This window comes from Peromyscus maniculatus, chromosome 8 (genome assembly GCF_049852395.1).
Source record: "Peromyscus maniculatus bairdii isolate BWxNUB_F1_BW_parent chromosome 8, HU_Pman_BW_mat_3.1, whole genome shotgun sequence".
In the NCBI taxonomy this organism is placed as follows: domain Eukaryota; kingdom Metazoa; phylum Chordata; class Mammalia; order Rodentia; family Cricetidae; genus Peromyscus; species Peromyscus maniculatus.
This window is the reverse complement of record NC_134859.1, coordinates 42100147-42125839: the sequence shown is the minus strand read 5'-3', so window position 1 is coordinate 42125839 and position 25693 is coordinate 42100147. Positions and strand designations below refer to the sequence as shown.

Genomic DNA, 25693 nt, shown 5'->3' with positions numbered 1-25693 from the left:
TGTCAAGACAACCCCAGGAAGACAGGAACAGTCCCTGCTTCTTAGCAGCTGCTCACTGTAGGAGCTGAACCACCACACTGCAGTCTGGCCTGCCTTCCTGCTGCTTTGACAACCTGCAGACAATCTTCCCTTACACAACCCTGCAGAGGGTGATTATGAAAACAAGCTGTTCCCTCAGCCCCACCCAACTCTCCTGGCAATCTGCTCTTAACCTGCCCAGGTGCCCGATGAGTCACCTCTGCTCTCAAGGAGTCTGCCCAGCCTGACACTGAAGGCACTAGGGTGGAAAGGGGTCCTGCTGGAGCCCTGTGAAATGGTCCCCTCCTGAGAGGACAACTGCCAGAGAGCTGGGAGGCTCCCTCCAGCTCCCCCTGGCAGAACAGCCTGGAAGCCTTTGTGTCAGTATGTGGTCTGTAAGACCCTTTCATCTGCAGACCTTCTGTCTCTGAAGCAGCCACCATGACTGAATACCTTCATCTTCAGGCTGAGCACTGTGGGAACTTTCATGTTTCAGATGAAGCTTTGCCATGGACCCTGGGTAGGACAAGACATAGTCTCTAGAACATCCTCTTTCTTTCTTGTTCCCAACCCAAACAGAGTCTCATTGGCCCAAGCTGGCCTCCACCTTCCTATATAGTTGAGGATGACCTTGAACTCCTATCTTCCTTCCTCCACGTCATTGGGCTATGATGCTGAGGATCAATCCTAGGGCTCCAAGGACACCAAGAAGGCCCTCTACCCACTGAGCCATGTCCCAGCCCCACCTTGGGCCTTTCCAGCTGCAGGGCTCCTCAGCGGCCTACAGCTCTAAATATCTTGTGCCACCTGGAAACCTTTCTGTATGCAGTGACTAGGGAGCAGCAGGCAGTGTGGGGGCTTCTCCCAGAGGACAAGGTCTAGAAGTGAGGGACCTGTTCAAGTTTCAGCTTTCCAGGCCAAAGAGGCAGAGCTCAACCCATGAAACTCCAAGGCTGGCACAGCTCTGCTTCAGACTTTCTGAGAACACATCAGGAAGGAGCTTGGGACCGTCTAGTCCCTGGCTAGCTGTGGGAGGTGCTGACTTTCGATGGATCCTAGGAACAGGCTGAGGTGGGAGTTGATGGAGCAGGCATTCCTAGCATCCTAGCCTGCCCACACAGACACTCTCCCATCTCCTCCTTCCTAACCTGGCTCCTGATGCACCATATGCATGCTGGGAATCACACTGGGTGCTCTGTAAAAACAGCCGGTGCTGGTAATCAGAGTCATCTCTCCAAAACCAGCCCGTGGCCCCACTTAACCCAAGTCCACACCACCTCCTCTTATGCTTCCCCATGAAGCAACGCTCACTGACAGAGCCAACTGTGCACTCAGAGCTGTCTACACTGTCTCCGAGTCCTCTATGCAGCTTCTCGAGCTGTCTACACTGTCTCAGAGTCCTCTATGCACTCAGAGCTGTCTACACTGTCTCAGAGTCCTCTATGCAGCTTCTCAGAGCTGTGTACACTGTCTCCGAGTCCTCTATGCAGCTTCTCAGAGCTGTGTACACTGTCTCAGAGTCCTTTATGCAGCTTCTCAGAGCTGTCTACACTGTCTCAGAGTCCTTTATGCAGCTTCTCAGAGCTGTGTACACTGTCTCAGAGTCCTCTCTGCACACAGAGCTGTCTACACTGTCTCACAGTCCTCTATGCCATTCTCAGAACTGTCTATGTAGCCTCTCACAACGGGCTATGCAGTCTCCTGCCTTCCTCTTGGCTCTCTTTATCCAAGCATTTAATAGTAAGGAAGTTGTTTATATATACATACATACACATACACACACACAAATACATATATAATTTTCTTAGGCTTACAGCAACTGGTATTCCCATAGTAAGGAAGTTGTAAACAGTGAGAAATGTAAGAAAAATATAGGAGACTCATCCACACACCTTTTGAGATATAACTTTTTCCAAAACTGTTCCAAGTTTGAGACACTGGATGACTCCTATTGTTTCTAGTCTCTTTCTGCTGACACCTCCTTCCAGTTTCTCTAGTCCTAATTCTCAGATACCCAGGGGGTATCCTGCAGCCACCAGGGCACTGGATGGAGGCTGACAGTTCTTAGGCAATGCAAAGTGACCACTAGCCTTTTCTCCTGGGACCAGTGTGTCACCTGTTCAGCATCTCTGGATTGGCCACATGCAGAGCAAGCTGAGATGCCTCATTCCCTTTATGTGGCTAGGACAGTCCAGCATGCTCTGAGGTCGGAGACCTCTTCTGAAATCCTTCATCAAGATGGCTAAGGCAATCATCACTGCTTATCTGTTCCTGTGCGTTTAACTGGTACTTGTTTCATTGTCCTTGTAGAGCACTGGGTGTTCTGTAGGCCAGAACTCAGTAGTGGCAGACCCTGGTATGCTCTGGTGAGGAATTCTCCAGGACAGGCAAGGACTATAGAGCTCACCATGGCCAGCCCCAGACTGTGGACTACCCCAGTCACTCCCAGAAGCCCACCCTGAGCAGGTCAGGTAGAGACCTACTTCACATGTCCCCTTTCTCCATTCCTTCTGTCGCCTGGCAGGTGGACCCCGTGAAGCTGCGTCAGTCTATCCGCACAGCTGTTCTCAACCAGACTATGATCTCTCTTCCCATGCTGGTCATCTTCTACCCTTTCTTCAAGTGGAGGGGAGACCCCTGCTGCCGAGAGCTGCCCACCTTCCACTGGTTCCTCGTGGAGCTGGCCCTCTTCACCCTCGTGGTGGAAATCTTGTTCTACTACTCACATCGGTGAGTTCTCTACATGCACACAGCTGACTTCACCCTAGAACAGCTCACTGGTCAGCAGAGGCCACTGAATGTCTCTGTCCTCAGGTCCCACATCTAAAATTGCTCAAGACACAACTTAATCTCCAACTTGACACAATGCCTGGTGAAAGAAGAGCTGCCCTATTTGGGAGATCGGGTCAGTTCCCATCCACTTCCTGATAGTCCTTTATGGCATCAGTTACCTTCACCACTGGGGTTGGCAGACAACATAAGCCAGACTCATCGTCCACTCAGACTAGAGGAGGGCAAGGAGTAGATGCCAGCTCCTCAGATGTGGACCTCATTCCAACCTTTGCTTTGATGATCTCAGGATGGAGGCAAAGGGAAGGTTTGCAATTACCAACTATGAATTATCTTTCCAGGCTCCTTCACCACCCAACGTTGTACAAGAAAATTCACAAGAAACATCATGAATGGACAGCACCCATTGGTGTGATCTCACTCTATGCCCACCCTATTGAACACGTGGTAAATATAGCTTCTGGAGCTCCAGAATGGAGGCTCGTGGTTCCCTGCTCTTTTAATTTTTTTTAATTTTTCTTCCCACTGAAAAGCTGCCATCTCTTGGCTTTGCCAGGTGCACAGTGTGCATTACATTATTGTCCCCAACCTTCTACACACTGACTCTGCTCCAGAGGAAGGTGAAGCTGAGTTGAGTGTCCTAAGTTCCAAGCCAAGGTCTCCCTGCGCACCTCTCAGGGAAGAGTGAACACCCAGCTGGGTCCCTCCATCTCCTGGAATCATCCTTTCTCCTACAGGTTTCCAACATGTTGCCAGTTATGGTGGGTCCTCTAGCAATGGGCTCTCATCTGTCCTCCATCACTGTTTGGTTGTCCCTGGTTGTCCTCAGTGCCACTATCTCCCACTGTGGCTACCACCTGCCTTTCCTGCGCTCGCCTGAGTTCCACGACTACCACCACCTCAAGTAAGCCAACAGCACCCTTGCCCAAGTGTCTGCAGACAGTGGAGTCTCCATCTGAATGTGAGCCAGTCAGGGGTCACCTGGGTACAAGGAAGATGATCACTAGGTCAGGCCACCTCTTTTTTTCTTTTTTTGGTTTTTGAGACAGGGTTTCTCTGTAGTTTTGCACTTCCTGGAAATCACTTTGTAGACCAGGCAGGCCTCGAATCACACAGATCCACCTGCCTCTGCCTCCTGAGTGCTGGGATAATGGCGTGTAGCACCCCTGCCCAGCCAGTTTGGAATTTTAACCATTATTTGGGTTCTGGGCCTGTTGAATCTCATGAGCTTGAATCATCTCCTACCACCTGTGTGCATAAAATTGTGGCACTTTTCTGCAATGTGGGCTCTTTCCTGGGTTTTGAGACAGGGTTCTCCATATAGTCCTTGCTATCCTACTTCTCATGTAGACCAGGCTGGCCTCAAACTCAGAGATCCTCCTGCCTCTGTCTTCCAAGTGGTGGGATTCATGGTTCCACACCAAAAATTGTCCTCATTTCTCGGTTTTTCAAAGCACCATGTATGAGCATCCTAAGACACCAGACACTCAGAACACAGGTTCTTGGGTCCCATTCCAAACAAACCAAAGTATTTGTGAATCATGGCCTGGGAGTCTGCCTCCTAATGTTTTCTAAGGTGTTCTGATGCAAGGAGCCCCTCAGCCCGTCTGAACAAGCCTAGGTCTGCATGAAGTTCTAACTTCTGCACCCCGGAGTCAGTCAAGGGCTACCGAGCCAGGCATCGCGGGGCTGCCTTTAGTGCCAGCTTTTGGGGGCAGAGGCAGCTATTGGACCTCTGTTGAGTTCAAGGACAGCCTCGTCTACAAAATGATTTCTGGAACAGCCCAGGATGCTCAGAGAAACCCTGTTTTGAAATAACACCCCCCAAAAGAAAAGTGGTGAAGGGCATGGTGGCAGGCCTTTAATCCCAGGACTCAGCAGGTAGGTCTCTAGAGTGAGGTATCTCTGCACCCACCACATGTCTGCTTTGGTCCTGTGCATACCTACAGCCCTAGCGTTGAGGAGACAGGAGGATAGCTGGGATTTGTTGCTTGATAGCTTAATGGATTTGGTGAAAAGGTGAACTCCAGGTTCAGGAAGAGCAAGGTAAAGAGAGGTAAGATCAGTGGAGGACATCAATGCCCCACACTCTGGTCTCTGTGCAAGTAGTCATGCACAATACCCAGAAGAGGGCTGGCAGGCACTTGCCCAGGGATATGAAAGGCTTAGGGTTCAATCCTCCAGTTCATCATCACGCAGTGGCTCTCAACTTTAACAAAAACCCTAAAACAACCCTCAAAAGGAACACTTCCAATGCTCCAGTATGCTGTTATAGCCGGGCAACATGGTGATGCTAAGCATGGGAAGGAGGGCTTGGGAACCAGGGAGAACCACAGCTTCCCACCAGGTTCAGCTGAGACATTCTCTTCCATCCTTCAGGTTCAACCAGTGCTACGGGGTGCTGGGGGTGCTGGATCACCTGCATGGGACTGACATCATGTTTAAGCAGACCAAGGCCTATGAGAGACATGTCCTCCTGCTGGGCTTCACCCCACTTTCAGAGAGCATCCCTGATCCTCCAAAGAAGATAGACAGTCCGCTTGGACCATCCAGAGTGTTTCCTCACAAGTAGGAGGTGTGGAGACTGCCTGGGGGCCATGCTGCCCTTAACAACTTGCCTCCTTCGGCCTCCATACTCTAAGGACTGTACCATTAGGGTAAAGGGAATGCAAGCTTCCTGCCGGGACAAGGCCATGGTATGATCTGGGCTTCTCTCAAACTACTTCTCATGTTCGTTAGGACCAGGAGTTGACTTAGGAAAGAAGAACTAGTTATTTGCACTGGACGCCATCCAATGGAGAAAAGTCACCGAGAGCCTGGGGGAATCCTTGGTCCTTGGCTCCAACACCCCAAAGAGCCAGCTCCCCTGTGGCCTAGGATACAGAGGATGGGGTGATAGTGGGACTGGAGGCTTCCTGGCTCCACAAACTGCTTTCACACCCATCCAGGGCACCCTGTGTAGTCACAGGCCACATGTGTTGACATGCTAGATGTGGTCCCTGCTTCCTCCCAAGAAAGCCTGGGTGACTTTTGCCCTCCAAAGATACAAATCCTTCAGAAGAAACAATGACAAGCCACAAGAGCTTCTCAGCATGACATGCACCCCAGCCCCTGTGCCTTAGCCTGTTGTTATTGGGGCTGAATTGGTGTGGGGGAGACCCAAGTCAGTGCTCTCTAAACCCAAAATAATCTCCTCCCCCCAACAATGAGTCTCAGAAAACACGGCCCAAGGGCAGTCCCGTCTTCCTTTAAATGGCTAATCAACTAAACATGTCCGGGGAGTAGGTAGCAGTGAGCTTCTCTGGTCCCCTTTTCTAGCCCCCCACCCTGGCAGCTCATGCTTAGGAAGCCTGGGATCCCGAGAACTTGGCAACTAGGTTGGATCTGGAAGGCTGTCTCCACTACCATTATCTAAATCTCAGCCCAACTGTGCCGAGCTTACATTTTCAGTTCATGGTTAGCCAAGACTCCTTAGTGTGGCTGAAATAAAATCCTTTTCTTAACAGAGTTTGGTGCAGTGGTTTGCACTACAGTCCCAGCTGTTCGGGGGATTTAGGCCCAGGTCAGAGGCAGCCTAGACAAACACAGCATCAATGTCTGATGAGCCAGTTCTCTATTACAGGGTCCATCCTGTGGTACTGAGGCAAGTGAGCATTCTGCAAGTAGTCCCAACCTCCTCTGGCCTTGGTAACCTGCGCCTTTACATTCCTTCAAAATGAACCCGCTCCCTCACCCTACCTGTCTCTGGATGGCAGCCATTTCCCCTGGTCACATGAACATCTCCGAAATGCTTTTGTAGTATCATCAAACGGGGCACGGACAAGAAGTAAAACATGGAGATTATGAGGTTTCCCGAAGGGTACATGGCCTGTCCCTATAAGATCCTAATATTGGTGAAGAAGGTCTTAAGTTCTCCATAATAGCATGACAAAGGAGAAGCATGTAAATAAAGTCTCTATTTACCTCCAGTAGATAGTGTTGTTTCCTCCCGACACAGACACACACTGCAAAACTCCACACCACTGAGGTAAGGCCACACAACCGAGGAGCCAGCCAACACAGCCTCACAGGATGCAGGGTCCATGAGGGTCAAGGCTGGCCAAGTGTCTGGATGCACTGCAGCACCAAGGGCCCTGCCTTAGGTAGATGCAGTCTCTAAGAGGCTGCACTGTACACTATGCTCATGCAGAGATAGTCTGGGCTTCTCCATCTGGGGACACACACCAGATTCCTCTCTCACCCAACAGCAGTGTCCCAGATGGGAGACCAGCCAGTGTTTTGCCTTTTCAAGTTTTTATTTTTATACATTTTTTTTTGTATTAAAAAGAAAAGCATAATAATTACCACCAATTACAAAGGACTAGAGCAGGACCAGAATAATGAATGAATCACTTCAGCCTGGGAAGCAGACACTCTCAATAATATTAATGTTATGATACAAGCTCATTCAAGTATTTTACATTTTGTTGTCCTGTTGAATGTGACATCCTAGCACATGGTAAAGACAATGTACGAGCGTAAGGTGGAACCTTCTCTGAAAAGCCCATGACGAGTTTTCCTTTCCTGTGAGAACTGGGCTGAGTGTTCTCTTCTGCCTCTGCCATCACCATAGCTGGAGGAGAGAGAAGGGCTGGGGAGAATCCAGGGGCCCTTTAACAAGAGAGGTAGCCTGGGGCTCCCATCCAGGGGACCAGGCACCCCAGGCCTCTGGTACACTCCACCATTAGCCTTGTCTTCAAGCCCTTTCCCTTGCTTCCAGACCTTCCAAGCAGCTTGCTTTCTTTTCTAAATGTCATCAAAAAGGAGTGGGAAAGAGCAACAGAACACAAACATTTAACAACATGACATGGGCTCAGCACCTCTGTCTGAACCTGGGGTCCAGGCTGGAGCAGGGCCAGGCAGCCTTCTCTGTGAATAGCGCATTTGCCTTGAGGCTCAGAGGGCAAAACAGTCTGCCCCTCGCTGGGCCCAGGCCAATGACCAACCCTGTGCAGGCAGAGGATGAAGGCGGTTCAGTTGGCAGGCTGTCTCTGTCTCAGGTCTTGGATCCCGTGGGAAGATGGTGATGGGGAAGTGGCTTGCTCTGGTGGCCCCTGCCACTCCTGGCATACTTGTCACAGATACATCGGTCCTAAATTCAAGTGTCTTCAGAAGGTGAAGATGTAAACTACTCTGCAACGTCAACTCCTAACATGTCACAATACACACACACACACACACACACACACACACACACACACACACACACACACACACACACACACATTCCCACCCCTCCTCAGCCTGTATTGAGATGATAGCCTTGCCTTACTGTCCCAAAAGGGCTTCCTCCCTCAGGGGACCTGAGAGGATCAGGGAGAGAATGGCGAACCTAGCCTTACTAGTCTAGATGGGAACAACCTTCCCTCCCCCGGGGCCTCAAAGCCCTGAGGTTCTGTGGTGCTGGACACAGTACAGGGCTGATGGGGAAGGGAAGGGAAGAGAAGGGAAGGGAAGGGAGCCCACTATTGGTGAAGGTACACCATAGGGCAGGTACCGGACTTCGGGAAGGTCTCAGATCCCATCAGCAGATCCTATTCCTGTATCATTGGAGACAACTGAGTCACAGGAGCTGACATGGGATTCGCACACACTAAGCACCGGGACTGGGGCAGGGCACAAATTAAAAGCAACAAGGTACCCAAAGACAGAGGGCAAGCCAGCCTGGGATGCTGTGTCCTAGTCCCGGCTTTTGGGACAATAGAGGAACTCAGTGATGAGAAGGGCCACACAAATTTCAGTAACTGAGCAAGAAGATCACAACCCCCTTGCGCTGCCCGGGTTCCAGTGTGGAGGTGAGCATTCAGTCTCCCCAGCCTGTATGCTCAGTCCTTCCCCACCCTCCCCAACTCGAGGTGACAGCAGCCTCCAGCCAGTCCTCTAGCATGTGCAGGGCAGCTCAAGCACATGGTGGCTTAGGAAGAGAAGTCAGGTATACTCTATGTCCACATATACCTTCCTGCCACAGGGCTTCACCAAACGGCAGGATCCCCCAGCCCTGGGTTCCTCTCACCCCTTGATCCCAGGCAGGGTCAGTGAAAGGGTGGGTAGAGATGGCTTGCAGGGGGTGGGAGTATTAAGATGGGAAGACCACACCAGACCCTTGAAGAATGGCACCTTTCTCCACATTGTGAGACAAACCTCCTTGAGGTCAAAGGTCTTTAAGGTCAGACACAGATCTAAGCTGTGGCCATCAGTGGGTGTTCACCTCCTTGCTCTGGGGTTAGGGAGACAATCGGTCTGAGGACAAGTGTGTGCCAGACAAGAACAACTCTGTTTACAACAGTCTGAAGCAAACTTGGCCTTGGGGTTCCGAGGGCAGGGCAGGGCGGCTTGGTGAGACGGAGCAAGCAGAACAAGGACAGTGGCAGCGGTGTGCAGACACAGGACGATGACGATGACGTCAGCTGGAGACGGCAGTCAAACGGCGGCAGGGTGTCCTGGCACAGCTCTGAGCGAGCAGCCCCCAACTCTCTGGCCTCCAGGTGGGAGGCCCTGTACATGCAACTCAGTCCCGAGGAAAGTTCTAGTTAGTCCAAGCCCAGGGGCATCCCAGGCAGGCGGAGCTCTTCGGAGGCTCGAGGAGGAAAACAGGCATTTGGGCATGAGTTCAGGTTCCCGCTCCACAATAAGGCAACTTTTAAAAAAATATTATTTTCAAAAACAGAACAGAAGAAAAATTCCAAGGAGGGGGAAAAGACGTCACTTTCTAGGAATTAGGTGGGTTCTGATTTTTTTTTTTGTCATTTTTTTAGTGGTCGATTTTGTCTTTTTTTTTTTTCTTTCTTTTTTTCCTTTTTTTTTTTTGTTGTTGTTGTGGTTGTTTTTTGTTTTTGTTTTCTGTTTTCCCAAGGATGGAAAGGTCAGAGAAAAAAAATAAAATGAATCATCTTTCAATAGTCTCTTCTGGTGTGAGCAGCGTCTCTGGGCTGGGGAGAGGGGGAGGGTAGGAGAGGCTGAAACTCCCCAACCCCCATTCTGAGATCCTTTGGTTTCCTTCCCCCAGAGGTGGCAGAAGGGTATGTGGAACAGCAGGGACACGGTGATGGCAAACCCCAGCTGATCGAGGGGCTGGTGCTTCTGGGGCCCACGGGCACCGCCAGAGCCTTCTGGTGGGCTGCATAGTTGGCTGGAGGGGAGCGGAAGAGGCGGGGAGACGGGTCGGCCTAACAGCCGCAAGAAGGGCTGAAGAGTGATTTTGGTAATCCAGACAAACTATCAATAATTTAAAACTTGATATATATATATGTATATGTATATATATATATATATATATATATATAAAAATCTCCCCCCTTCCCCTCCCCCCTTAAAAGTTAAGATGGAAGTCATGGAGACAGGAGGGGAAGGGGTACTTGGAGGCTCCTGCCCAGGGGCACCACTAATAGCCCAAATGGTGTACACCGCTACTTAGTGCAAAGGCCCATCCTAGTTAACTTCAGGCCTGTCCCTTCTCTGTCCATTCTCCTGGGACTGGGCACCCCCATGGATCCTCGCCCACCCCACCCCTTCTATCCCAAACCCCAGGGGGCTTCTGGGCGTATCACTTTCCCAAAGTCAGTGTGTCCGAGTGCTGGCTTGTCCATTTGGCATCTTCCCGAGTGGCCTGGCCAGTAGGTGTCGTAGGGGGTTGGCAGATCCCAGTGGCAGGTCTGCTGGAAGACTGGGAAGGGCACCGCTTCCTGCCCTCACCGCTGCCTCCTGCCACCACTGGGTGTCGCTTGTGGATGCCTTCCTCGCCCATGGGGGGCTGTAACAGAGGAGTCACAAGTGGTCAGAGAGCACTAGCCACACCACTTTCCAGGACCAATCAGAGGCCTCCTTTCCACCTCCAAATGTAGACAATGGCTTGCTCTACAAATGAAGTAGGGTCCATCCTGTCCTTTCATGTTGACACTACCAAAAATAAGGTAACTGACCAAACACATAAAAGTAACTTGTCAAAGGCCTCTTACATTTAGGTCTATATCCTAAAGATCAGGTTTTAATCCTACAATTTTTCCCCCTTCTATGAAGGGGTCTGTCTCTTACTTAGGAAATGACCTGTGGTATGCGGTGTACATCATGGTGCATGTACTGGCTCCACAGGGCCACATACACTGGACTGTCTTACTCCAGCCCTAACTAGGCCCAAAAGCCAACAATGAAGACTGTGATTCAGCTGCCCTACTAAGGCCACCAAAAGTACTTTCCATGTTCACCTTAACTAGTCTACCCAGCTACCTACAGGTTCTCTGCACACACTCTCCTCCCCAAGAGGATGTGTAAACAAACCCAATTTACACATCTGTACGCTGATGATAATTCTAGAGGTTCAGAGTGGCCAGAAGAGTTGGCGGCTCACCAGTCTGGGCACTGCAAGCAGTATCAGTTTAAAAATAACTGAAGACCACTGCTGCTACTTACTTATACCTACCACTTTCTGCTAAAAGTTCAAGAGGACAACAGAGATTGCTACATCATAAACTTTGTGGTTAAAGCCTTTTCTGTCTTCTTTGGTGATGGTCATCAAACACAGGGCCTTGACTAGTTAAACATGTACCTTACCACTGAGGTATACTGCTAGCACCATAGACTATCTTAGCACAGACACAATGATGAGTCAATTAAGCTGACTTTAAAGGCAGCCTTTGATACACTCGGAAGTAATACCTAGACTCGCCACAGGATGTCACTGTCCAGACACTACTTCAGACAATGGAGAACCGGACATTAATTTGCAAGTTTCAGATCTTTTCCGGAAGGAACAAGTACGTTTATCAGGCAGTTGGTCCTGATCCTGACACAAACTAGCAGCAGTGGGCCTGGGCAGTGGGTGAGAGGACAGCAGGAGGGAGGCGGCTGGGAACCCACAGCTCTAGTGAGCACCGTGTCCACTCTCACACCACTTCACATACAGGAGAGGGACGCTGCTCTTTACAGGACAACTAGGAGTCAGGAGAGAGGCTTTCACTCACGTCCACTCGGAAGTCTTCTAGACGTCGGAATTTGCCGAGGTATTCTTGCAGTTTGGGGTCAATGTCCAAATTTTTGGCTTTGGAATATTTCAAGAAGGCCCAGAACTTCTCTAATCCATACAGCTGGCCTGTAAAGAAAGGGGAGAGGGTGGGAAGCTGGGCTGAGATGAAGGGAGAGAGGTGGGGCCTAATATAACAAGGCTCAGGAGGGCTCCTGTAGCTCGGACAGACTCTTACCAGCCTCATAGTCCTTCACAGTCTCCTCCTGGAAATCCTTGAATATATCCAGTCGGAACTTCTTCTCCAGACCATAACTGTAATATCGAAAAAGGCACTCCAAACCGTATCTGTGGAGGGCAGAAGCTGGTGAGCTTGACCCAATGCCCACTAGGACACGGGACTCGGACAGAAGGATGGACGGGCGCGTGCGCGCGAGAGACACACACACACACACACACACACACACACTTTGCTGGCCTAGCAAAGAAACTCTGGAACCGTTATGACAGTGAACTATCCTACACCGGAAACACGGCAGGCCCACAAAAAACCCTCCAGCAGCACTAACACCAGCCCTGAAGAACCAGGACTCAGCCGATTCTGCCTGCCACACCCTGCCCTCACACTGACCTGTTTGCTCTCTCCATGTCTAACTATTGCTGTAGCCCTGACAGACCTTACAGCCCATGAAGCCAAAATTATTTCCTGTCTATCTGTTCTGTTCACAGGAAAAGGTGCCTATCCCTGTGCCAGCTCTCTGACCCACACCAATCAGCAGGTTTGTTCATTTACCTTAGTCAGAAAGTTCACCACTAGGAATGTGTTATCAAGGAAAATACAGATCCTATGTAACAGGCACATACAACTGTTCACAGCTATTATGGAAGAGTCTTTTTTTTACACTGTGAAGATGTGTCTTTGCCAAGGTGCCTTCTGATTGGTTTAATAAAAGAGCTGACTGGCCAGTGGCTAGGCAGGAGGTACAGGCGGGACAGCAAAACACAGAGGATGCTGGGAGGAAGAAGGGCCGAGTCTTGGGAGTTGTGAGCAGTCACAGAGAGAAGCAAGATGAACGTGTTGAAAGAAGGTACCACCATGTGGCAGAAGGTAGATAAGAAATATGGGTTAATTTAAAATGTAAGAGTTAGCTAGTAACAAGCTTGAGCTATTGGTTGAGCATTTGTAATTCATGATAAACCTGAGTGGCTATTGGGACACAGAGAGAGTCTGCCCACATACAGCAGCACTATTAAACAAAACACAAACCTCTAAGAACAGAGAAGTGGTTTAGAAAAATTCTGGAACTGTTACAACGGGCTTAAGCTGTTAAAAGTTCCCACTGAAATTCACTGAATGGGGTAGGAGTGGCGCACGCCTTTAATCTCAGCACTCGGGAGGCAGAGGCAGGGGTATCTCCAAGTTTGAGGCCTACACAGTGAGTTTTAAGACAGCCAGGGCTATACAGAAAAAAAAAGAAAAGAAACACAGTGAATGGTACTGACCACGTTTACAACATTGTGTTTCCAGTGCTGGGAGGATGACCCCTTTGCTTTCGGGCACAAGTCAAGAGCCTGCGCTCTGTGCTAAGCACCCCACAGGCAGGTTTGCTTGTGACACAGACAGAACTGAGCAGAGCAGGGAGCATGTGGCAAAGGAAGGAGGGCTGTGCGCACAAACCACATGACCTTTTAAGCTCTGAAACTGGAGTGTGTGAACACCTTGGCATCTTTACATTTCCAATTTCAGCTCTGGCAGCTGCCTCACTGGGGCCCTGCCAGTCTCCAAGCGCAATACAGAGTCCTGGCCCACTCACCTGTAGCCTTCTTTGGCGTCCTCCAGTGCCAGCTGCTTGAACTCCTCATACATCTTTTTATTGAAGTGATCTCGGAGGAAAAAGGACCAAAAGCGGAAAAGGGTGTTCATCTCCTGAGACTGGCCGATGCCCAAGCGCTTCCGCTCTGATGGGAAAGACAGGAGAGGAGAAAGTCAGGCCAGACTGCCCTTAGTTCACTCAGAACGAACTACTCTGCAGGCCTTGCTGCTAGGTCGTACTGGCCTCTGACCTGGCCATCTGTCTAGCTGAATCTCAACCTGCTATCACTTAAGAGCAATGGTTCTCAACCTTCCTAAGGCTGTGACCCTTTAATGCAGTTCCTCATGTTGTAGTGACCCCAACCATAAAATGGTTTCATTGCTACTCCATAACTAATTTTGCTATTGTTATGAATTGTAATGAAAATATTTGGTATGCGGACCCCCCCCCCAAAAAGGGCCAAGAACCACAGGTTGAACCACTGACTTTGAGGAAGAGGCAGAATAAGCAACTCACTTTTCAACAAATTAACTAGTATTAACAAGTATAGCACGTTAACATAAAAGCACACACACACAAGAGATGGCTCAGCAGTTAAAAGCATTAGCTGCTCTTGCTGAGGACCTAGGTCTGGTTCCCAGCATCCACAAGGTGGCTAGCAACATCTGTAACTCTAGTTCCAAGAGATTCAACACCTTCTTTTGGCTTCCAAGGGTACCAGGCATGCACATGGTACACGGACATACATGTGTGTAAAATACACATATACATAAAGTACAGCATCTGGGAGATGGAGGCAGCAGTTTAAGGTCAGACTTGACTAACAGAAAGTTAAAGGCTAACCTGAACCACATGCACAGGCAGATCCCTGGAGCTTACGAGGCAGCCAAGATAGTCAAATCTATGAGCTCCAGGTTCAAGTGAGACCCTGCCTCAAAAACAGGTGGATCCTAACTCAAAATATATTTGAAAAGAAAAAACAAACAACGCCCCCCCCAAACCCCAAACTCCTACCATAGTGATGTGACAATAAGCCAGCTAAAGAGGATCTGAACAAACATGAGCATCAAGAACAAGGACTTGGGGCTGGAGAGATGGTTCAGAGATTGGGAGCACCGACTGCTCTTCCAGAGGTCCTGAGTTCAATTCCCAGCACCCACATGGTGGCTCACAACCATCTGTAATGAGATCTGGTGCCCTCTTCTGTGTACATAATAAATAAATAAATCTTAAAAAAAAAAGAACAAGGACTTAAGAGGTGCCACCTTACACCTTCTTTTGTAAGGGGAAGGTCTGGGAGCATGTGGAGAAACATTCAACAGCCAGAGTCCCTAACCTGAGCATGTGGCCCATGCTCAGGTTAGGGACTCTGGCTGTTTGAATGAGAATGACCCCTATAAGCTCACGTTTGAATACTTGGTCCCTAGTTGGTGGACTGTTTGGGAAGGACAGGAAGAGTGACCTTGTTAGAGGAGGGTGTCACTGTGGATGGACTCTGATGTTTGCAAACTCCATACTAGTCTCAGTTACTTACTTCTTGCTCGCTTTCTGCCTTCCACCTGCTGATAAGGATGTAAGCCCTCAGCACAATATCTGCCTGCCTACTCCTGTGCTTCCTGGCATGATGGTCATGGATTCAACTTCTGGAACTATAAACCCCCAATAAACTTGTTTGTTGTTGGTTTTTCAAGACAGGGTTTCTCTGTGTAGTTTTGGTGCCCGTCCTGGAGCTCGCTCTGTAGATCAGGCTGGCCTGGAACTCACAAAGATCCGCCTGCCTCTGCCTCCCAAGTGCTGGGATAAAGGCAGGCACCACCACCACCCGGCCTAAACTCTTCTTTCCATAAGTCACTTTGGTCACAGTGTCTCATCACAATAATAGAAAGGTTACTATGAATGACGGGGAGGGACATAATACAGTGCCACCACAACTGAAAACTCCAACTTCCTCCAAAGACTAACAACACTGTTCAAATTTTGTCTTGTACACATCATATGAACTGTATGTTACACCCTCACCCACCTCTCACTCCCAGAGAGTAAAGAAATGCTGAGGCAAGTACAAGCCACAAAGTGGTAACAGACTGGCCTGCATATCCTCAGGCCAACCTATCAAAGCCCTACACCTTTAAGGTATCTCATGTGACCTGAGGCTCTACCAAGGCCCTTCCCTTCTACCATCTTCCAGAGCAAGGGGGCAGAGAATAAGCATTCAGGCTTTGCAGGTAACAAAAATTTGTTACAATTCCTTCTCTTCCTACAACCTCTTCCAAAGAAAAGTTGTCTGCATTCCAGAGCCACTCAACAGCACCGTGAGCTACCCTGGACCCAAATCTTTACTAAGAAAGCCCTGCTCAGTCTCAGCCTAACCATAAAAGCAGTGTCTGGGACACCAGCAACAGCTGACCCAGCAATGTTGCCAGAAATGAGCAAAACCTGGCATTTCCTACACTGAGGGTGAAGATAAGGGTTAGAACACTCTGGGCACTGTAGTCTCTTAACTTCTTGCATTTAAAAACCATCTCACCTAAGTCTAACAAGTTTCACCATGGAGCCAGGCTGGCCTGCAACCCAAGACCCTCCTACTGAGCTTCCAGAATGGCGAGGAACTTCAGTACTTCTTTCTGCAATGCCATGCCCTTTCTTATTCCAAGGTCAAGAAAAAGTCAACTGCTGCCTGCCCTGCCCCCTCTAGCCTTTATACCCTGGGACATTGGTGGGTCACTAAGCAATGGCCAGGGACTAGGCTGGCCCTTACTTACCATTAAGGCAGCGCCTCCGATACTTGTGGTAGACATGTTGTGTGAAGCCATTTTCCTTGAGCAACTCATGGGAAGGATGCTGGAACTTGGGCAGAGACTGCGGGGTACAGCCATAGCTGCCAACTGCAGGTGTTCCTTCGGAAGGACTGGAGCTAGGGAAGCCACAAGAGTGATGGTGTCACCAGTCACAAACTTCCCAGGTAGCCCCACTCTAAGATCAGGAGAGCTCCTTCTGACCTACCAGCCACCAGCTGTGCAGTGACCTTGGGGGAGTTCTGAGAGGTCACTGAGGTTCATAGGGCTTGGGACCCTGGTCCAGGGGTGACAGACAGATCTATCAATGCCAAAGGAACTCACAGTATGAAACTTTCCTTAAATCCTTACCTATTTCTAGTGTCTGCATCCTTGGGAAGCCAAGTACGCAGACTGGTGATTCCCAAACCTTACTTAAAAATAGATTTGGCAAAAATTAATGAAGGGTCTGGGCCCTACACTGAGTGGCTGAGTCATACTGTGGTGCTGGGGACAGAACCCAGTCTTGTCATGACAGCATGTCTTTATAGTCAGGTATGGTGGCAGTCTACTAACAGTCAGGCATGGTAGCTCATGCCTTTAATCTCAGCACTAGAGGCAGAATCTTGTGAGCAGGTGGATCTATGAACTCAAGGCCAGGCTGGTCTACATAACTAAGTTCCAGGCTGGTGAGGGCTGCATAGTTAAGACCCTGTCTAAAAAGAAAAAGAACAAAACACAAAGAAGCTTCCAATTTTCAGGCCTTGGGCTAAGCTTCCCACACGGCTGTATGGATTTAGATTCAGTAGGTGAGTGTCATGTGCCCTATATGCCCCACAGGCAGCCTGACTGCCCTAGCCACAGTACCTAATAGAAGCAGTCCTGGGCCTGTGCTCCCGGGAATCCATCACCCAACCCACATGACTCTCCAAGGGGGGGTTCGAGCTGTGTCTTGTCTTCCTTTTTCGTGGCATCTGTAAAGATGAAACCAGAACTTGTTATCTACACATCTACTACTATGATGTATATCAAGCAGCCCTTAGTATACAAGTGGTACATTCCATTTTACAAAAGCATTTTCTTATTTTGATACAACTGGAGGTTGAACACAAGGCTTTGTGTACCAGACAAGAATAACACCACTGAACTGTACCCCCAAGCCTACAAAACATTTTCACATTATCTCACAGTTGAGGTGGAAAAGCAGGGAGATGCGCCTGAGGCCTCTCATCTGGTCTGCCTTCCTTCAGCCTCTGTAGGCCATGCCTACACCCAAGTCTACTTTGTGAGCTCTCAGCCTACGGATGCTGCCTGAGGGGACCCTGGCCCTTTGTTGGCTCAGACAAGGCAGAAAAGCAGGCAGGACTCCACCCAGCTGAAGGACCTTACCTTGGCATCTAGGGTCCGCCCTTCTTTCACCACTGGATAAAACCGTGATGTCTGACTAGAGTCTTTGAGCTGAGGGGTCCGGGGAGTGCGGGGAGTCCTGGCGTTTCGGTAGTTTGGCGACTCTGGGACAGTGGTTGGTAGAGAACGGGCAATGGTGGAGGGCTCAGGGGCACCAAACAGCTTGTTGGCCAGGGCATCAGTAGGAACTGTAGAGGCAGAATGGGGTCAATGTGCAGGGAAATCTCTGGCTAGGGCTCAATACTTCTCACCCACACTGGGCTTCAGGTACCCATCCCTCACCTTGTTGGAACCGAGGTGGTCCAGGAGGAACCTCCTGGTTAGGATCCACAGGGGGCTCAGGGGTCAGTGTGTCAAATTGCTCCCGACTAATCATATTCACTTTCTTGAAGTTCTCGACTTCTTGCTGTAGATGTGAGGTAGGTGGGGAAGCTGTTAGTCAGTAAGATGCTCTGGCTGGCTCAGGAGTCAAGACTAGCAGAAAACTGGTGAGGATGGCCTCCTTGTCCACACACAGGATTCTAGTCTGTACCACCATCCCAGGTACCTTGGCATTAGGGTACTGAACTCAGTGCTGACCCTGCTCCTCTTCCCAGGCATTGCCCAGTTGGGGAGCAGCTATCAAGGAACGTGCTGCAGACTGCCCTGACACTTCCTGAGTTTTCCTACAACTGGGAGGACACCGCCAGCCACTTTCATCTCTACATTACTCGTGTTCACAGGCTCACCGAGCACCAAACACAGCCACTCCAAAAAAACTGACAAGAAATGTCTCCACAAGGGTCTCTCTTTTCTCCACTTTCCACTAATAAGAATCTCTAAAAAGACTTTATATATATATATATGTCTGACTAGAGATAACAGTCTAATTTTTATTTTATCTTCCACAAGGGTCTAGCCAACTGTATAATATCAAAATGAATGGTTAGACAGGACAGTTAGTCACCCCACATGCTGTTTACATTGTACACATACACATTTCCTCTGTTAGTATCAGTCATCCATCACCTTCTCATACACAAAGACAAAAGGCTATAATGAAGGTACCTGCCCAAAGTCATGTGGCCAACCTTCCTCTTCTCCACATGTTACAAGAACCCCAGGCCCTCAAGCTATGCTTGAGCCTCACCTTGATCTGTGAATACTCAGGCTCAAACTTCTCAGTCCATAGGTCTTGCTCATAGTAGAAGAGCCCGTCATTAATGACCTTGGCCAGCTCAGCACTCATCTTGGCACGAGAAGTGTGGTTGCCTGTGCGGTCCCCCCCAGGGTGCCGACGCATATAAGGTGGTGTTTGAGTGACAATGAGGATCTTGTTGACATCCCGATCATCAATCTCATAATCAGAGTCCTCATCGGACCAGGCAGTGAAGGTGTTTTTCCGCCCATCCATCTGCTCCATCTCCTCGTCAAACAGGAAGTCTAGTTCTTCTTGCTCATCCTGATCCTTAGACATCAGCTGCTGGGAGGGAAGCTGCTGAGGCAGAGCAGTTGGGTGGGAGAACCTGGGCTCCTCTGACTTCTGAAATAGGGACAGACACCAAAGGGGAATGACCTGGGAATGACAAATGAGGCCCTTGGACCAGATTTTCTAGCTGTCCAAGGTCTCTGGTCTCTCAGTTCAAAAACATCACAACTGTAACCCTGGCAACTCCAGTAAATCACAGGTGTGCTTTCTGGACTCAGCTTCATGGAGAAAGAAACCCCTCCAAGGAGCCAGCACCTTTACTCAGCTACATAGTCACTCACATACAGTTGTCTCTGTTTCCCTCCACAGCCCACATACTGGCTGCTGGAAGCAGGCACAAAGCACAGTTCAGCTGAACCTTCCATCACGTGTCTACTCAACACCTTGGCAGACAGTTTTAGGCAAGCAGCCTTGCTTCAGTACCTTCAGTACTTAGACTGGGTCCCAATCATAGCAGATATTCAATGGTTCAATGAGTGAGCACCCACCCAACAGTACCAAGCTCTGTATGAAAGCCTGGATGAGCACAACAAGACCCTGTACTTAGGAACTTCACATCTCAGCAGGAGAAAGCAACCCAGCAGCCATCTGCAGCATGGTTCAACAAGGCTCTTAACAGGCCTAGGAAGTACACAAGGAGGATGCTGAGCCAGCCAGAGTTGGGTGTGGTTAGGAAAAACTTCCTAGAACAGACCACTAAAGGAACAGAGTGGGCTAGGCAGAAAAGACAGAACGTTCCAAAGGTAAAGTGAAACATTTCAGTGGTGACAGATTGAATGTACCTGACACCAGGAGAAGCATGTCTCCCATACAGTATACATCCAAGAAGCAATTCTCTGTTGGGCCAAGCACTTCCCACAGAACTCCCTTCTTTTAAGGTTCAAGATATGAAGGAGAAATGGGGCTACCCCTAGGTCCCATCTTTCCAGAGCTTGTACAGTTGCCTGGGCCCTGGAAGGTACTTGTCTACTCAACACTACTTCTCTTGGCTGAAGCCAAGAACAGTGAGATATTCTGGGACTGAGCAGACACAGAGAGGGAAAGAAAATGGGAGAGCCAGACACAGTGGCAAAATACATACAGAAGGACAGAACTAGAGAGAAGACAAGTCCAAGGTCAGCTCGGAGGCCACTTCACAAGGCCCAGACTAAAGGTCTCCAAAGAGGGAGCTGAGCTTGCAGAGTGGAAGAAATGAATGGGCCTGGAGAGAAGGCAGTGATCCTACCTGGAGTCAACAAACACACACTGCTTTCTGCTTTCTAGGACCCAGGGCCACCTTATTAAGTTTTCAGTTTAGACCCTCAGGACTAAGCCAGTCCTCACCCACCTTAGGGCGTGCTGGGGAGGGTCTAGGCCTTTTCTTCACTTCAATCCAGCTCTCAGAATCCAGGTCTGGGAGGCTGGCAGACAGGCCCTTGGGAAGAGTCTTCAGGTTGCTGACCTCCTCTGTCTTGGTTGGCACCGGGGTAACAGCACGGGGAGAGCCAGGTGCTGATTCTGAAGGGAGGAAAAGCCGGGCTTCATCATCCTAGTCTTTTCCAGGGCAGTCCTGAGGTGGCTGCACACTGGAGGACAAGATGACGTCTAGCCACCACTGGGGCACCTACCAGTCTCCTTCTGGTAGTGCTGGCGGGGAACAAACTCCGGGCAGTTGAGGAGCTGAGAGAAATCTGTTTGTGAATAATCCACTATAGGGGGACCAGGAAGTGGCCACTTCTCAGGTTGTTCCCTCCTGCGGACCTTCTCCTCAACGATCTCCACCACTGTGCTGTCCTTTAGAGCCTGCAGAGGAGGAAAGACAGGAATGAAGAGGACTACCTGGGGCAAACAGAGAGCTGGAGACAAGCAGGCCCCTAAGCACATGGTTGAGGCCAGCAGCAGTAGTAAACATCTGGCCACAGTCTCCCTGACTGACAGGCACATAAGCACAAACACGAAGACTAATGTTACTCAAGCCTGCAAGTCAACGTCCAGAAATCAGAGAAAGAACACTTGCACAAAGGAGACCATATGTCCAAGATTTAGGTAAAAGGCTGTTCACAGTGACAGCGACGGTAATAGGAAAAGCACCTGCCATCATGTTGGCAATTTAAACCATAAGACAAGAATAGGTCAGGGCAAATACCAGCCTTTAATTTCAATTTTGAGAAAAAACAGATTTATATAATACAACTGTTGTTAAGAGGCACAGGTAAATTATCATGGGCTATTATCTCTGGATATAAAAGTGAAGATCAGGCCTTTTCTCTTTCTTGCTTTCTCTTTTCTGCGACAGGGTTTCTCTGTGTAGCCCTGGCTGTCCCGGAACTCAATTTGGAGACCAATGTGGCATCAAACTCAGAGATCTTCCTGACTCTGTCTCTCATGCACTGGGATTAAGGGTGTGCAATACCATACCTGACTTAAGAGATTTTCTATGTAAACTCTTTGAAATCTTTTGAGGGAAAAAAAGGAAAACTCAACATGTGGTAACACTGTCATTATGGCCAAGGGAAGAAGAACACAGATACTGCGGGTGGGAGTGCAGAAGATTCACATCTAGAAAGGGTTATGCAGTGTCTTGCAAAATTAGTTTGCATTCACCTTTGGATCTGCCACCCTACTTCTAAAATCTATGCCAGACAAAAAGCTAAACACACAAAGCCATCTGTTATAGACATATGCTGTTTGTGTATCAGTAAAAGCAGTTAAGAGCACTAACTGCTCTTCCAAGAAGACCCAGGTTACATTTACATGGCAGCTACAGTTACACCTACATGGCAGCTCACAGCCATCTCTAACTCTAGTCCCAAGGAGAATCCAACACCCTCTTCTGGCCTCTACAGGTACTACATAAACATGATACACAGATATACATGCAAACAAAGCACCCATACGTACATACCCCTCCTCCCTCATTTCCTCTCCCTCCCAAGGGACTAGAAACCACCATGATTCTATCTTAATGGATGAAACACCATGGGAGGTGTACTATGCAGCTTAAAATAAGAATGGGGTGGTGAGTTCCAGGACAGCCAAGGCTACACAGGGAAACCCTATCTTGTGAGAAAAAAAAAAACAAAAAACAAAAAAGGAGGCAGAATCTTTTATTTTACACCACTTTGCAGCTAGTTCCCAGATACATAAAGTAAATCAAAGAAGTGATAAAATATTTGTGACATATCACCATTTACCAGCACTTGGGAGGCAGAGGCAAGTGGATCTCTCTAAGTCCAAGGCCAGCCTGGTCTACAGAGCAAGTTCCAGGACAGCAAGGGCTAAAAAGACAAACCCTGTTTCAAAAATGAAAACAAACAAAACAATGACAACAAAAAAATAATTTGTCTGTGACTCCTAGCAACAATTGTATGCACATAAATCTGTATGTTTTTCTTTATTTCCTTTGTTTTTATTTTATTCATTTTTTGTTGTTTCTTTATTTCCTTTGTTTTTATTTTATTCATTTTTTGTTGTTTTTCCAGACAGGGTTTCTTTGTATAGTGCTGACTGTCCTGGAACTCATCACGGCCTGCCTCTGCCTCCTGAGTGCTGAGATTAAAGGCGTACACCACCACTGCCTGGCAAATATGACAGTTTTAATACTTATATACCAGGTAGACTTTGAATCAATGTTTTGTACTTAAAATTTTTTAAAAAAATTGATGGGCTGGAGAGATGGCTCAGAGGTTAAGAGCACTGGCTGCTCTTCCAGAGGTCCTGAGTTCAATTCCCAGCAACCACATGGTGGCTCACAACCACCTGTAATGAGATCGGGTGCCCTCTTCTGGCCTGCAGTCATACATGCTGTATACATAATAAATAAATCTTTAAAAATTGAGAATTATGATGGCTGATATAACCTTCAAAATTTGAGCACAAAAAGAAACTAATACACACCAAGTTAAAGGCACAGTGTCAAAAAAAATATTTTTCATGACTTGGAGTCATTTATCTGACCATGTAAAATGCCAAAAAGAAAACAAAAGCCAGTCTGCAGTGGTAATGAATGAATTATTACAGGAACAATATGTACATACTGTGGATTAAAACAAATTAATTGGGAATTTGGGACATGGAACTAAAAAAAGTGGAAGCCAGCCATGGCACACACTTTTAATCCAACACTTGAGAGGCAGGGGTAGGCAGGTTTCTAAGAGTTTCAGGCCAGTCTGATCTACACAGCAAGTTCCAGGACTACCAGGGCTACATAATGAGACTAGTCTCAAAAGGAAAATAGCCAGGTCTGGTGGAAAAATGACTTTAATCCCAGCACTTGGAAGGCAGATGCAGAGGCCTGGTCTACAAAGTGAGTTCCAGGAGACCAAGGCTACACAGAGAAATCCTATCTTGAAAGGAAAAAAAAAAAAAAAAAAAAAAAAAGAAAGGCAAAGGAAAAGAAAATAATCATCTCATACTGTACTTGACTCAACCTAGAAGCATGAACAACCACGCAGCAACAGCAACGCAATGACTCAAAGTGTGGTGTCTAAACTCCAGTTCCTGTGAGGAGGAATTAATGTGGGGTTTTTGTTTTTTTGTTTGTTTCAGGTGGAATGCTTTTAAAAAAAACATTAATTCCTCTTGCTGGGTGGCGGCAGCGGTAGCAGCAGCAGCAGCAGCAGCAGCAGCAACGCACACCTTTAATGCCAGGACTTGGGAGGCAGAGGCAGGAAGATCTCTGAGTTCAAGGCCAGCCTTGTCTACAGAGGGAGTTCCAGAATAGCCAGGGAGATTACATAGAGAAACCCTGTTTTAGAAAACAAAAACAGAAACCCAAAACAACAACAATCAAAGCAGTCCACCTAGAACAGGGTGAACTATGGCCTCATGGACCAAATATAGTAAAGTGTGATCTAACAAAGGACTGAGGAAAAAAAATATAGGGTAATCCATATTGCTTATAACATACAGTGCTAAAGAGGAAGTCCTGAGATCCTACCAGTTACCTTTGAAGGATTTGGGGAACCAACTCCAAGTTCCAGAAACTGTTTACAGGGTGAAGAGGATCAAGCTTCTAGATCTGTCCTTCCTTCCTGTTCTACCCTTGGTAAGTGAACAACTGACAAGCAAATGTCTCCTCAAACTAGTTAAGCAAAGGTTGACTAAAAGGATTGGAGTACCGCATTTGCAACCCTAAGGACATTGTCTCTGCAATAACCCAGAAGTTCCTATCTCAGAAGACAGACTGTTAACATGCCATCCAAAAGAAGACACTAGCCATTTATAAAGCCCCAATTCTCATCATGCCTCTAGAACAGGACTACAGATGAGCATGTGAGATGATGCCTCTGTCCCATGGGACATGCAATCCTGCATAGGAGAGATGGCCGAATTTACCAACAAGGAAACAGCAAGGGAAGAACAAAGGATCGAAGGAGGTACAAGTCAACACACAGATCTGATGTGGACTCTGATCTTTACAAACCATTTTTAACAATGTTGGGTACCAACTTGGGAGAATCTGAAACAAGGCATCAGGCAATGTTAAATAACTTAATATTTGTAGGTGTGATAGTGATAGTGTGGCTACTGAAATGCTCGATTTTCTAGAAGACCTACAAGGTAAGTGAAAGCAGGTAAGGGGTACACAAGCAAGACCAGCCATGGTTGACTCGTGCTGTAGTTGGTGAAGTGCTCACTGCCCTATGGGGGCCCCTTGGGTCTCAGTAGATGCAGGTAGTGGGTTCTTCCAGAGCTTAGACCATCAACTCAAAACTCACAGGGACGACCTTCCTTTCCCACCCTAACCCTGGCAGAAGACATACCGCAAAGATGAGTGAGATGTCAGTGGTTAGGGCCTGTACACGGTGAAAGGAAGCAATAAGGGTGATGGGAAGGAACCCATCAGCATCCATTTTCCGTCTCAGGAAGAAGTCTCGCTCTAAATTGTCCACGCTGAAGTAGTATTCACTAAGTGGGGAAAAAAAGGCATCACTGAGGGGCTCTGGGCCTTCCATTCTTCCTATCCACCCTGGCAACCTCACATCTCTGGCCGCCTCACTTCCTCTCCCGCCATACAGCTTCAAGCAGAGGCTCTCAACCTGGGGGTCACAACCCCTTTGGGGTCAAACACCCGACCCCTTCACAAGACCATCAGAAAACAGATATTTACATTACGATTCATAACAGTAGCAAAATAATTTTATGGTTGGGGGTCACCATAACATGAAGAACTGTAGTAAAGGGTCATAGCATGAGAAAGGTTGAGAAAAAATGATGTCCTGCTACTTTGAGTCAAATCACCCTTTCTACCTTTCAGCTATCATAGGTGAGCCCAACAAGCTAATCCTCCTTTGAAACTCAGTTCCAACACTGTTCTGTTCCTGAAACACTAACACTACACTGCCTATTTCCTTGTACGGGTTCTCCTCTGTTCTGTGAGCCAGCACGTTAGAATGAGTAAGGGCAAAGTATTTAGACAGAATGAGCTTTAATCCTGTACTTTGTT

The 25693-nt window shown here is 48.3% G+C and overlaps 2 protein-coding genes across 11 annotated transcripts in view; one reads left to right on the top strand and one right to left on the bottom strand.

The window, feature by feature from the left end:
- Positions 1 to 5518, top strand: part of LOC102911311 (fatty acid hydroxylase domain-containing protein 2) — a 44299-nt gene extending 38781 nt beyond the window's left edge. Inside the window, exons 6-9 of the mRNA XM_076542401.1 lie at positions 2543 to 2748; positions 3150 to 3255; positions 3546 to 3712; positions 5188 to 5518. Of these exons, the coding sequence (XP_076398516.1) occupies positions 2543 to 2748; positions 3150 to 3255; positions 3546 to 3712; positions 5188 to 5380 (672 nt within the window). The 3' untranslated portion in view covers positions 5381 to 5518. The remainder of the gene's footprint in view (positions 1 to 2542; positions 2749 to 3149; positions 3256 to 3545; positions 3713 to 5187) is intronic.
- Positions 5519 to 10238: 4720 nt separating this feature from the next.
- Positions 10239 to 25693, bottom strand: part of Larp1 (La ribonucleoprotein 1, translational regulator) — a 51032-nt gene continuing 35577 nt past the window's right edge. For 6 of the 10 annotated variants that reach the window (XM_042284042.2, XM_076542391.1, XM_042284039.2 and 3 more), the window contains 12 exons: positions 25011 to 25155; positions 20874 to 21048; positions 20594 to 20763; positions 18928 to 19320; positions 18081 to 18204; positions 17781 to 17986; positions 17259 to 17365; positions 16380 to 16531; positions 13618 to 13762; positions 12042 to 12151; positions 11805 to 11932; positions 10239 to 10597 (listed from right to left, as the gene is read on the bottom strand). In XM_042284042.2, the coding sequence (XP_042139976.2) occupies positions 10391 to 10597; positions 11805 to 11932; positions 12042 to 12151; positions 13618 to 13762; positions 16380 to 16531; positions 17259 to 17365; positions 17781 to 17986; positions 18081 to 18204; positions 18928 to 19320; positions 20594 to 20763; positions 20874 to 21048; positions 25011 to 25155 (2062 nt within the window). In that variant the 3' untranslated portion in view covers positions 10239 to 10390. Of the gene's footprint in view, positions 10598 to 11804; positions 11933 to 12041; positions 12152 to 13617; positions 13763 to 16379; positions 16532 to 17258; positions 17366 to 17780; positions 17987 to 18080; positions 18205 to 18927; positions 19354 to 20593; positions 20764 to 20873; positions 21049 to 25010; positions 25156 to 25693 lie in introns of all 10 variants that reach the window. The other 4 variants (XM_016003489.3, XM_076542394.1, XM_042284038.2 and 1 more) reach the window with 1 other exon arrangement.